General features: G+C 42.8%; 1 protein-coding gene across 2 annotated transcripts in view; it reads left to right on the forward strand.

Annotated features, from left to right (window-relative positions):
- Nucleotides 1-14,269, forward strand: part of LOC138297109 (protein Hook homolog 3) — an 803,252-nt gene that overhangs the window by 183,717 nt on the left and 605,266 nt on the right. For both annotated transcript variants that reach the window (XM_069236612.1, XM_069236608.1), the window contains exon 7: nt 2,227-2,289. In XM_069236612.1, the coding sequence (XP_069092713.1) occupies nt 2,227-2,289 (63 nt within the window). The remainder of the gene's footprint in view (nt 1-2,226; nt 2,290-14,269) is intronic.

Here is a 14,269-nt window from a genome sequence, read left to right on the forward strand (position 1 = left end):
AACCCAGCTGCAACTTGATCACACAGTACCTGTGTGGCCCTGGTGTGCCAAAGGGGAGCCTGTCTGCACTGCTCCATCTCTGAACGCCTCTAGTTGTGCTAAAAGGTCTACCTGTGATGGAACCTATGCCCCTGCTTATATACAAGATGAAACCTCCTTACTTCCAGAATAAAAGGTGCCACTGGGTTGCGGGTGTTCTTATGTATCATCATGTGTTAAAATTCTATTCTGTTAAAAGAAACTTATGATTGTCGATTGCGAAGAAAGCGACCAATCCGAATCAATCCTAGAATAAGCATCTGTGATTTGTTACTGAGCTTGTCAGGGATGGTGAATACTCGTTCCTGTACATTAGCCCATGTTATTTTTCCTATGCATTGCCTGGCAGATTCAGGCACCAAAGTTATTTCATGCATGTCTAGACCTCCAGCAATTGTCGGAGACCTACTCCTACAGGAATGTGTTGAGTTCTGGTACAGTTCAGCATCACCTTTACGGGTTACTTCATTTAGTGTGCTCCTCTGCACCTAACTGCTAGACCCATTCTTTAGAACTTAGAGGCAATTTTGTCTGTTAGCGCATTAAGTTTTTGAGCCTAAAACTGCTTGCGATTTAAAGCATGTGTTATGGAAGACTGATTTGGTTATACCAGTAAGTTCTGTTTCTGTGGTGATCATATTTCAAGACCCATCTTCTGAGGAGCTCAATACTGTTTCAGAAGAACAGCATATTGGCCCAGTCAATATTTTCAAGGTTCTTTCAGTTCTCTGCGTGAACAAGTAGATTTGTCTTCCCATGTTACCTATTTGGCATCCCCACCCCAATGAATCACTGTTGGCCTTTAGTGTAAATTGTAAAGGAAGAGTCTTCTGAAGCTGTTGCGATTGTGTCAGGCAAGGCTTGGTGGTTTGTGCTTTGTCAGTATGTTTTCATTTTTTTAAATCTGTAATGTCTGTTGTGCTTGGTTTCCAGTAGGGTGGGCTAGGGTTACAGTAGACACTACTCTCCAGTTGGTTAAGGGAGTGAACAATACCTACTATTGTTTGTCCGAGACTTGTTCAGTCTCCTGTTTTCCGGGTCTAAATCCCTATTGTCAGTGGATCTGGGATGGGAGCTTATAAAGTAAAGACTAGGTCCATTGTAGGATGCTACCTGAAGACTGGAGTGAGGGAGAATGGAAATGCAGGATAACTGTAAATACTACTTGACAATGTAAAAAGAACATTTTAATATTTGAAGCATGCCAGGTGTCTTTTTGCTCCACAAAACACAGATGTGAATTTACTTATTGAATAACTTCAGACTCCAAATGAAATGCTTAAAGTAAGCTAATGATAATTCAGTGAGATAGCTTTTAGTAGTCTTGAGAGAACTGAAATGACGATTACCTGTGCCTCCAGTACCAAACGTTTTCATATTCACTTTGGGAAGCTGGTAGAGGTACTGAAATGTGTCCAAATCTTCTTCAGATACTCAGGCAAATGAGTTGTTACTTACAACTTAGGAAAGTAGGGTATTTCTTTTTTAAATTCATTAAGTACTTAATGAATTTTGATGGATAGCTTTCATTAGTATGGCACCTTTCGCAGGCGTACAGAAATGCCCATCGAGTGCACATGCATTAATGCATAATTTCCTCCACTAGGGCACATCCCTACTACAGAAGACGCTTGCCCAATGTCAAGAGGGTGTTCCCTCATTTGCATGCGGACACCAGGAGCCATGCAAATCAGGGAACACTTGATCCATTGTGCCTGAGGTGCACTGAGTTGTGCAAAGTCAAGTTTCCTTACCTCAGAAATCTTTTGTAAGAGATTACGAGGGCTGAATGGCCTCTGAAGAACATTGTACCCGCCTATGGTGTTGATCCTTGCAAACTCATTACAGTCAGACTGGTCCCCCTGAAGTGCATAATGATCTGTCAGCACCAGTTTTGGTATGGTTTTGCACGTGTATTGGAGACAGCATTTTTTATTTTGTAATGGGACACATGGTCCTGGTCTACCTTTTACATGCTATGATTCATTGTGGTAGTCTGGAGTTCTTAAAATATTAGTGGAAACTAGGAAATTCCATCTACATCAGGTTAAGTAATTGCTTGCATAACATGGTCTTTTTCTGTCTGTGAGCAATACCTCATAAAACCTGTTGTAAATGAAAATGTAGCTTTTTATATACAAACGGGTTTTCTTTTGCTTTTCCTAATCCAGTGTAATCTAATTGCAGTTGATGAGTAAAGAAATTCCAGTCTCTGTTGGGAACGATGCATACGTTGATCTTGACCGGCAGGTAATTTTTAACCTTTGTTTTATTTATTCATTTGTTTGCGTTAGTTCTGTGTTTGATAGTATCAAATGTAAAATAACAGAAGGCATGATTTGCAAGGATTTGTTCCACTAATGGGTATGACTTATTCATGCAATTTCATTTGTGAATGGGGTCTATGTTTATGCTGTTTTTAAATATTTTCAACAAATTATGGGCATTTGTCAAATGCAAGTTTTTAATTGTTTGAATATGAGTGGCCGCAAAGTAGGAAATATTAACATCTTTGCCAGTGGCAAGCGCTATTATGTCCTTAATGACCGCAGGATGCTAGTAATAGCCAGAATTATGACAGGACTGAAATACCTAGAATGTTCACCATCATCCTTTTGATGCCAAGAATTACCTTCATTATACTTTCGTTAAACTTAGATTGCCATTATTACAGACCCTGTGCTGTTAAATACTCTGTTAATGTGCTATAGGTCTAGTCATAGATTTTGGGATGCAGACATTCAGTGGTGCCTCTGCAGGCTGAGAATTTAAGCCCCATATCTCATGGTGCCTATCCATAAGCACTCTAAAGAGCACAAACTATACCTGTTGCGTCCTCTAAATTATGAGTGATATACTCTCATTTTAAGACGTGACATGGTGAATCTGAATTAAAATGGTTGTGCAAAAGTGATGGATGGGTATGGTATTTGCAGTGCTAAATCTGTTGTATGAGAAGTGTTGATCAGGCGCAAGCATCTCATTGATTGGTATGAAAGTTCTGCATTTCTAATGTAGCTTTTGATACATCTTGGAGTATATCACATCAGGAATTCTGAAAGGGCACCCCACTTGTCTCCTTTCTACCTTTTTCTGAGAAGTAGCTGAACCTACCTAGTCAGACCAGGCCCTTCTGTACCTTCTTCCAGGAATCTGATGCATGTGTTGTTTCTTCATGTTCTGTTCTTGAACTGTGGTCCTATGTTGCTCCCTTCCGCCAGTCGTCTTTCCATCTCTTGCCACCTACTTGTGCCCTTAATGTTTTGAGAGAGTTTGCCTGATTCTCAATTTTAAGTATTCTGTAACCTACTGAATTCATGGTTTACTTTTGGGGTCTAAATTCCAGTCTAGGGGGGAAGAGGAACTGAGCTGCCAGTGTGTATGCTGTCACGCCTGGGAAGCCTAATCTCCCTTCAGCCATGAGGCATGGGAGAGTCACGCATGCTACTCCTGGGGATTTGCACTGCCACACAAAAGTGAGCATTTTATGGTTGATTGAAATCAGGGTTGTCTTGGGTAGAAGAAGACTCAGTGTTTGTAGTACATATGAGAGACTAGGCGTGAAGTTCATTTCAAGGCAGTTCAGCCTGCCCAGCCAAGATATTTTAAGTTTGCCCCATTGGTGTAAGTCTTTGAATAGTGCTGTAATCAAAGGGGGATATTACACTCATAGATAACCTGTGTTTGAGGGGGCAGGTTGTTGCTTAGGTAGTGAATTGACGCTATAGTCCACATGAAGCCTCTCTGTAGGACTTGCTCACATAAGCTATTTTGAGGGTCTTCTATCCCTAATTCCTGTGATTTATGATAGTTAATTTTAAAGTCTGATACAATTCCGATTACAGTGCGGGTATTGATAGAGTTGGGTTGGTTATGAAACATAAGATGTTGTTGGTGAACAAGGTGAGTTTGTTCTTTGCCTCTCACTATCAACCCATGTATGTTACGGTTATGCTGAATATTTACAACTAGGGGTTCCATGGACAAAGCAAATATCAGCGGACAGAGGGGGCAGCCGTGCCTTGTTCCTCTAGTGATGAGAAAGTCATGGGTATATTTCCCATAAATTTTTATTTTAGTGGACTTGTTTTGGTAGTTAGCATGGATGAAAGTTTTCATCTTGGGGCCGATGCTTATCTTATCCAATAATTTATTTAGGAATAGCCAGTCCACTCTATCAAAGGCCTTCTCTGCTTCAAGGGATAGAAGGGTGATAGTTGGCTCTGTCGCTCGGCTATTTACATTAACGTTATCGCTTGCCTACCTATTTTTGATAAATCAAGACAGTTGATTTTGCAATGAGGCGTGGCCATATTCCATGCAGTCTTGTGAACAGAATGGAGGTGAATAGCTTTACTTTGCAATTGAGAAGGGCTATCGGCCGATATGACGAGCACAGCAATGGATTCTTATCTCGTTTCAATAGAAGGGTGAGATAGGAACCCGCATGATTTTGGTAACCACTTTGGATGTTAGAAGGTAGTTATATACTTTATAAGGGGGTTCAGCAAGTATGGGGGCATAAGCCTTATGGAGTATAGCCGTGAAGCCATAGGGATTAGGGGATTTATGGCTAGGGAGGTGTGTAATCGCCTCACGTTCCTTGTCAATTGAGATATCTCCCTCTTGAAGGCCTAGATCTGTCTCCAAGAGGGGTGGATTATAATCTTGGAGCTAGTCATCCTGTAGCAACAAGTCTCATCATCATCATCATCATTTTACTTTATCTCGGTAAGAGAAACATACCATAAAAGTGCAATACATAACAATGTATAAAGATTTTTTGTTTAAAAATGCACAATAAAAATGGATAAATGATTCTTAAGAAACAAGTTAAAACCATAAAAGATAGACATAACAAATTCATTACACCAGCAACACCTCTGAACCCAATAAATATCAGCTAATATCATGCACTAAAATAAATGTGCATAAAAGAAATCTGAAGCTAAGAAACAGCCACCTGAACCTATTCTGTAAAATGCTAATCTAAAACACCACAGATGGTTCCTGATTTTTTTCCATAAAATAGAATATATAAGCAAATAAATCCTGTTTAGGGAATTCTCTCAGCAGATGAGCAAATCTCCAAGACCATTTGTATCCAATATTATAAAAGCTGCACCTCAGGTTACGTAAGATACCAATTGATGTCATACACCAAGATACAATAAATATGCATGAAGAGATCTAAATCTAAAAGGCAGCTACCTGGTCATGTTCATTAAAGTCGCTAATCTAAAATGCCAAATTGATTCCAAGAATGTTGCCACCAGATAAATGATATGAGCCGATGGATCAGATTCTCTCAGCATGTAAACAGCTCCTAAGGCCCAGTTGTATGCATAGAGGATTAATCCAAGAGGCCCTAGTCTAAGTCTTGTGTGTGGAAAAGGGCTGAATAGTATTTTTATTTTTTTCTTAAATTTTTTTATTTGGTCCCCCCGCCCTCCCCTCTTATAACCCCACAGAGACAAAAAACATATTTTAAAGCATAGCAGTTTGATTAGTATTGGTGATACACAGTAGGGATATCGGATATTTCATGGAGGTGTGCCCCCTCATCATTCTATATGGTGTGGATGTGATTGTGGGTCACTGTTAGGCATAGCTTGTATGCCAACAGTCTATTTGCATTATCTCTTTCTCCCTCTTAACTTGTGCAAGTCCCTGAGGATTCTCACCAAGTCGGTTTAGCCTCATCCTGGGAAGTCTGTTTTACATTGTTTGTCAAGATGCTCAACAATAACTGTGTGGGAGATGACCTCCTGTCGGACTGCTTTGGCCATGTCCCACAGCGTCGAAGGGGTCACCTCCTCATTGTCATTTTCGGCAAAGTAGTAGCTATAGTTTCCCTAACATGTTCCTATGCGGTTGGATCTCTGAGTGTCAGTTCACTGAGCACCCAAGGCTTGGGAATGGTTTATGAGGAGTTGTAGGGATCATTGTTAGCAAAAGGGGAGCATGATAAGAGAGTTTGTACATCTATGCAGGAATCAAGAAGGGTGAATAGCAAGAACCTTGAAGTGAGAAAAGTAGGCCAGGTAGAGCGATCAGATAGCTTACACGCCCGAAAGCCAATGGACAGTGCTTATGTGCAGCGGGGTCCCTTTCTGTGTGGGAGATCGTAGTAGGAGTGAATGCTCTCGGAGCACTCTGCCAAAGCTGAACGCAGTCCTATGCGGGGGTTGCATTCCTCCAAAGTGACTCACCACTGTGGCCACAACGCAGGTTTGTAGTCTGTAGCAGTGTCAGGTACTGCTCCCTCAGGGTTGTGGGGCAGTCTGTTTCTCTGCCTGTGGAGATCGAGGATCGGGTGAGGCACAGATGGGGCTGGAACTGGAGGTGACACCCAGCAGACCCTTGGGCAGAGGGCTCCTAATGTGTGCTGCTGTGGTTTTGTTGCTTGAGGCCCCACCGAATGTGGGAAAGGGAGGCCCAGCGATGATCTGCGTTGTTGGCAGCTGTCATCTTGTCACGGCTGCGCCATCAGTGACTCAGTGGAAACTCCTCCAGGTGGACTCTGCCGCTGAATCAAGAGGCACGGCAGCGCCCTTCTTTCAGGAGGCACTGTGTGGGAGTCATTGTCAGCCGTGGATGCTGGTGTGGGGAGTGATTTAACAGGACTTGATTGCAGAGCTCACTTGTGTTGCTGTCCCTGTTGTATCGGACAGGAACGGATAAAGACTATGACCATAGAAAAATCAATGCAGTGTTGTCTTTGCACTTATTTCATACGTTACGATTGGCCCGCTCACACACAGGCATACCTTTTTGATTAGGGATATATGGAAATGCAGGTTGGTTTGACTTTTGCCTTTCCCTGTATGTTACTGAGGGTTTCTGTCACTTTTGTGGAATTTGAATTTCTCCACCCATACTTGTATGTTTGCAGTGTGATTTGTGAAATAAAACTATGCAAGGCACATAGACTGGTCTGAGTGCCTGTTTTTTTTAGACATGTCTGGCCTTCAAAGCTTTCCCAGGTGTAGCCGACCCTACACCCAGATACTGCAGCTGCACCCAATGTAAAGGCACCATTGCTTGCACATGGGTGCGATGTCAGACCTTCTCTCTCCCAAAAAAATACACATTTGTATATGCCAGGTACAGTTTTAGTTGGGAGCAGTATATTCATGGTGAATATTATTACATGTGTTACTGACCAGCAAAATGAGATTTACAGCACAGATAACAAAATCCCACCCTTGATTCACTCATGACATTTCTTCACTTTGATGTGGTGTACTGATATCTTGGTTGAGGTTGTATAGGAAGGAAGACCCTCACCCACTTAGTGTGCCATGCTTCATCAGCTCCTCCCATTTTGCACTGGGTTTATTTCTTTAGTTGTGTTGTCTGGCATTTATCAAGTGTACAAGTGACATCAGTGTGCTTTTATAGGAGGACCTGTATGTGTGGTTTGAGAGGTGTTTGTAGTATGACCTTTGTGAGTAGTGGCGGGTGTAGGGATCTGCGTCATTCCTACCCTGACCATTTGCCTTCTACCTGCATGAAATCCCTATGAAAACAAGTCTATATTGACTAAGCTTTAATTATCTCTGTCTTGCTCAAAGTCCAGATTAATATTTTGTGGGTGGCCTATTGAACCTGCACTAACACCTCTCCCTGACAGGCGGCATAGGCTCAGGAGGACTTAATAAATATATATATATCTATATATATATATAAAAATAAGAATTGATATATATATGTTCAATGGCATGTGTAGCTGTAGATACACATGCTATGCATATGGATTCCGACATCTAGTGTTGGGCTCGGAGTGATACAAGTTGTTTTTCTTTGAAAAAGTCTTTTAGAGTCACAGGATCGAGTGACTCCTCCTCTTTGGTTCCTTTGTGCATGGGCATCCACTCCATTGTTAGATTGTTTTCTTTCCGCCGTCTGGTTCGGACGTGTTTTCTCTCGCTCCGAGATTTCGATTCGGAAAACCTTAAAAAAAACCTTCCTTTTCATCTGTATTGTATCAATTGCGTTATTCATCTTCCATTGAGACAGCAGTACCGTCGGTAAACAATTTTGTTCGTCCTTCGGGGCGCACGCGCCCAACTCTGGCCTATTCGGGCCGACCGCGTGGAGAGCCTCATGGATCAGACTCATTCCGATTCTGCCCTCGATGCCACGCAAAGTACCCATACACAGACCAACATCTGGTTTGCAACCTCTGTCTTTCTCCAGACCATCGGGTGGAAAACTGTGAGGCCTGTCGATCGTTCCGATCCAAAAAGACTCTGAGAGACCAAAGAGCAAGAAGGCTGGAAATGGCGTTGAAGAGTGGAGAACATTTCGACGTTACAGAAGAAGAACAAATTCAGACAGCAGTCTCGATCCGAGATACAGAGTCGAAGCAGGAATCCGAGGGAGGCAGTCCCGTCACAGCTGGCCACCATGTGAGTACATCTGCCCCTGTACCCCTACATAAGAAAAGACAGAAGGCCTTGGGTACGCCACTGCTGGAAGGCCATGACTCGGCCCGGAAAAAGACTGTTGGTGACCGATCCTCGGGTTCAGCACCAAGAAAGGCCACCCCTCCAAAGACTTCAGAGTCGACAAAAAGCATTAAAAGCTCCATTTCGGACTCCAGTAGACAACAATTTTCAAAGTTGAAAATAAGAAAAACTGTTTCGGAGCTGAGGCCTTCCTTATCATTTTCGATCCCGAAAAAACATCACATTTCGGAGCCGAAAAGACAAGATATACAGAGGAACGAGGACTTTCCAAAAGACTGAGAGAAAGCCATAAAACCTCTGAGGATGAGAGACAGTCCAGGATACACATCCATAAAGAAACAGGGAGAATCATCACAGCACCTCCTTTAAAAACAAAAAGAAAGCTGACATTTCAGGAGGTATTGGACACTGCGCAGCCCCCAGCTAAAGATCCAAAACAGAAAGAGAAGCCAACACCTCCTCAGTCTTCTTCTCCTCATTCTCCACACCTAACTACCTCTCCTCAAATGAGTCCTACACCAATGCATTCTCCAACACATTCTTTTGACTCGCAACAAGACACTGTTGATCCATGGGATCTTTACCACCCTGATCCCACCCCAAGCAACGACCCAGACAGCTACCCCTCTAAACCATCTCCACCTGAAGATACTACAGTATATAATCAGGTGATAGCTAGGGCTGCAGCCTGTCATGGGGTTACAATGCACACAGAACCACTAGAGGAAGATTTTTTGTTTAATACGTTATCCTCAACTCATTCTAGGTACCAATGCCTTCCAGTACTACCAAGCATGGTGAAGCACACAGAACAAATTTTTTATCAGCCTGTGAAAGCAAGAATTATAACACGTAGAATAGAGAAAAAGTACAAACCTGCACCTTCTGACCCTGATTACATCACCCATCAGGTGCCACCTGATTCACTAGTGGTTAGTGCTACCAGAAAAAGAGCGAATAGTCAGTCCTCAGGAGATGCACCCCCTCCTGATGAAGAAAGCAGAAAATTTGATGCTGCAGGAAAGAGTCTCGTCTCAAGCAGCAAACCAAAGGAGAATAGCAAATTCACAGGCACTGCTAGCTCGTTACGATAGAGCCTATTGGGATAAGATGCAGGATATCATACATCATCTCCCAAAAGAGCACCAGAAAAGGGCTCAACAGGTAGTAGAAGAAGGGCAAGCTATTAGTAATAACCAAATGAGATCTGCCCTTGATGCAGCTGATACCGCTGAAAGGAGTGTAAACACAGCAGCCACTATTCGTAGACATGCATGTCTGACATCCTCTGGTTTCAAACCAGAAATACAACAGGCTGTGTTAAACATGCCCTTTGATAAAAAACATCTTTTTGGGCCAGCGGTAGACAGAGCAATAGAAAAACTACGAAAAGACTCGGACACAGCCAAGGCAATGGGTGCACTCTATTCCACACCATATAGAGGGTCATTTCATAAGACTCAGTTTCGAGGAGGTTTCAGACCACAACCTTCAGAGGCATCAACCTCCCAAACAAAACCACCTTACCAAACCCAGTACCAGTGAGGTGGTTTTAGAGGCACATATAGAGGACAATACTCTAGACATAAAGGTACATTCCAAACCTCTGAACAGCCTGCAACACAGCCAAAACAGTGACTTCCCTCACCCCCTTCCACTCCACAACTCTCCTGTGGGAGGGGGGAGACTACAGCAGTTCCACACACATTGGCAAAATATCACAACAGACAACTGGGTGCTATCAATTATCCACAATGGTGATTGACTAGAATTGAAAAACACTCCTCCAAATATTCCACCAAGGTTTTACAAGTTAACCCCAGAACATTCAATTTTGTTACAAGAAGAGGTTCAATCTCTACTGCTCAAACAAGCAATAGAGTTAGTTCCACAGTCACAGCTAAGAACAGGAGTTTATTCACTATACTTTCTAATTCCCAAAAAAGATGGAAACCTCAGGTCAATATTAGACCTCAGGCCCCTCAATTTTTACATCCTATCAGAAGATTTTCACATGGTAACTCTGCAAGACGTTATCCCACTCATACAAAAACAAGATTTTATGACCGCCTTAGACCTCAAAGATGCATATTTCCACATACTCATCCACCCTGCTCACAGAAAACACCTGAGGTTTGTCATTCAAGGAAAAGGCTAAGAGTTCAAAGTAATACCCTTTGGAATAATAACAACTCCAAAGGTATTCACAAAGTGCTTAGCAGTAGTAGCAGCCTTCCTAAGAAGACAACATATACATGTTTTCCCATATCTAGACGATTGGCTAATAAAATCAGGCAGTTGTACACAATGCCAAAATCATGCACGTTACGTAATAGAAACCCTACTCACCTTAGGCTTCTCCATAAACTACCAAAAGTCGCACCTTCAACTAGCACAAGTACAACCATATTTGGATGTGATCCTAAATACTCAACAAGCTCTAGCGTATCCAAATACACAAAGATACAAGCTTTCCAAAATCTAATTCCACAAATACAACCAAATCAACAATACACTGTAAGATTTGTCATGAAAATCCTAGGAATGATGGCATCTACATTGCAATTCTTCCACACGCAAGATTAAACATGTAGCCCTTACAACAGTGCCTTGCACAACAATGGTCACAGGCACACGGTCCACTCCAAGATCTAATGTTGATAGACCGCCAAACATATATGTCCTTTCAGTGGTGGAATTGCAGCAATTTAATCAAAGTGCGGTTGTTTCAAGACCCTCTGCCTCAAACCATAATTACAACAGATGCATCAATGATTGGTTGGGGAGCTCACCTAAACTTTCACAATATTCAAGGACAATGGGATGTCAAACAGAAATAACTACTCAAAAACCACTTGGAGTTATTAGCTGTGTTTCTAGCCCTCAAATCCTTTCAACCTCTTCTCACAAAGAAGAATGTTCTTATCAAAACAGACAACATGACAAACATATATTATCTCAACAAACAGGGAGGGACACATTCATCCCAACTGTCCCTTCTAGCCCAAAAGATTTGGAAATAGGCAATCTACAACCAAATTCATCTATTAGCACAGTACATCCCAGGGATAGACAATCAGTTGGCAGATATCTTCAGCAGAAATCACCAACAAACACACAAATGGGAGATTCATCCTCAAGTGGGGAACACCAAACATATATCAATTTGCAACAAGCGAAAACACAAAATACCAAAACTTTGCATCCAAACACCCATATCCCCTATCCAAGGGCAATGTGCTATGGATCAATTGGTCAGGGATATTTGCTTAAGCGCCCCCACCCCCCTTCTTCCATTTCTAGTCAACAAGTTGCATCAAACTTGACACAACATGATACACATAGCACCAACATGGGCACGTCAACCATGGTACACAACATTACTAGATCTGTCTGTAGTACCACACTCCAAACTCCCATGCAGACCAGATCTGTTAACACAAAACAAAGGTCAAATCAGACATCCAAACCCCAATGCTCTCAATCTAGCAATTTGGCTCCTGAAGTCATAGATTTCGGATATTTACAACTCCCATCAGAATGTATGTAAGTTATTAAAAAAGCAAGAAAACCCACTACTAGACAGTGCTATGCAAACAAATGGAATAAATTTGTCTATTACTGTCAATCTACGAATATAGATCCTCTTAAAGCATCAATACAAAATATTGTATATTATTTACTTCATTTTACAAAAATCAAATTTAGCATTTTCTTCAATAAAATACACCTTACTGCAATTTCTGCATATTTACAAAATATTCAACATAGATCTTTATTTAGAGTTCCTGTCATTAAAGCTTTCATGGAAGGCTAAAAAATGCATCATTCCACCAAGAACACCACCAGTTCCATCTCGGAATCTAAATATAGTGCTTACAAGACTTATGTGTCCACCCTTTGAACCCATGCACTCGTGCCAAATTCAATTTCTAACATGGAAAGTTGCCTTCCTAGTAGCAATTACTTCTTTAAGAAGAGTGAGAGAAATCCAAGCTTTTACTCTTGAGGAACCTTTCTTCCAAGTACACAAACATAAAGTTGTACTAAGAACAAATCCCAAATTTCTGCCACAAGTAGTCTCACCATTTCATATTAATCAAACAGTGGAACTGCCAGTCTTCTTCCCACAGCCAGATTCTGTGGCAGAAAGATCTCTACATATATTAGACCTCAAAAGAGCTCTAATGTACTATATAGACAGAACTAAACAATTTAGAAAGACTAAACAACTCTTTGTGGGTTTCCAACAACCACATACAGGCAATCCTATATCAAAACAAGGTTTAGCAAGATGGATTGTAAGATGCATACAAACATGCTATATAAAAGCAAAAAGACAACTTCTAGTCACTCCCAAAGCACATTCTACACAAAAGAAAGGTGCAACAATGGCCTTTTTAGGAAATATACCAATGGCTGAAATATGTAAAGCGGCTACATGGTCAACACCTCATACATTTACTAAACACTACTGTGTGGATGTATTATCACAACAACAAGCCACAATAGGATCTGCCCTCCTGGGGTCTTGGCAGCCCGGCCCAGGAAGGCAGAACAAAGGATTTCCTCTGAGATAGGGTGTTACACCCTCTCGCTTTGGAAATAGGTGTGGAGGACTGGGGAGGAGTAGCCTCCCCCAGCCTCTGGAAATGCGTTGATGGGCACAGATGGTGCCCATCTCTGCATAAGCCAGTCTACACCAGTACAGGGATCCCCCAGCTCTGCTCTGGTGCGAAACTGGACAAAGGAAAAGGGAGTGACCACTCCCCTGACCAGTACCTCCCAGGGGAGGTGCCTAGAGCTCCTCCAGTGTGTCCCAGACCTCTGCCATCTTGGATTCAGAGGTGTTGGAGGCACACTGGACTGCTCTGAGTGGCCAGTGCCAGCAGGTGACATCAGAGACCCCCTCTGATAGGCTCTTACCTCTCTTGCTAGCCCAGTCCAAGTTTGGTGGAGGTAAGTCCTTGCCTCCCCACACCAGACAGCAAACCTGTGTACTGCATGATTTGCAGCTGCTCTGGCTTCTGTGCACTTCTCCAAGGATTCCTTTGTGCACAACCTAGCCTCGGTCCCCAGAACTCCGTCCTGCAGTGCTCAACCCTCTTAGTTGGACTCTGACATCTTGAGTCGACCCCTGTCCTCAGATCTTCCAAGTGCCTGCTCTGGTACTTCTGCGGGTGCTGCCTGCTTCTGTGGGGGCTCTGAGTTGCTGAGCGCCCCCTCTGTCTCTTCCTCCAAGGGGCGACATCCTGGTCCTTCCTGGTCCCCAGCAGAACCCAAAAACCTCTATAGCGACCCTTGCAGCTAACAAGGCTTGTTTGCGGTATTTCTGCGTGGAAACACTTCTGCAACATCCAGCGCGCCTTGGCACATCTATCATTCAAAGGAGAAGTTCCTAGCCCTTTTTGTTTTTGCAGAATCCTCAGCTTCTTCCACCCGGAGGCAGCCTCTTTGCACCTTCATCCGGGGTTTCCTGGGCTCCTGCCCACCCTGGACACTATTGCGGTTCTTAGACTTGGTCCCCTCGCCTTGCATGTCCTCAGGTCCAGGAATCCGTCTTCTGTGCTTTGCTGGTGTTTGTGGTTCTTGCAGAATCCCCCCTATCACGACTATTGTCCTTTTGGGGTAGTAGGGGAACTTTACTCCTACTTTTCAGGGTCTTGGGGTGGGGTATCTTGGACACCCTGACTGTTTTCTTACCGTCCCAGTGACCTTCTACAAGCTCCCATAGGTCTGGGGTCCGTTTGTGATTC

The sequence above is a fragment of the Pleurodeles waltl genome, chromosome 1_2 (genome assembly GCF_031143425.1).
Source record: "Pleurodeles waltl isolate 20211129_DDA chromosome 1_2, aPleWal1.hap1.20221129, whole genome shotgun sequence".
Lineage (NCBI taxonomy): Eukaryota > Metazoa > Chordata > Amphibia > Caudata > Salamandridae > Pleurodeles > Pleurodeles waltl.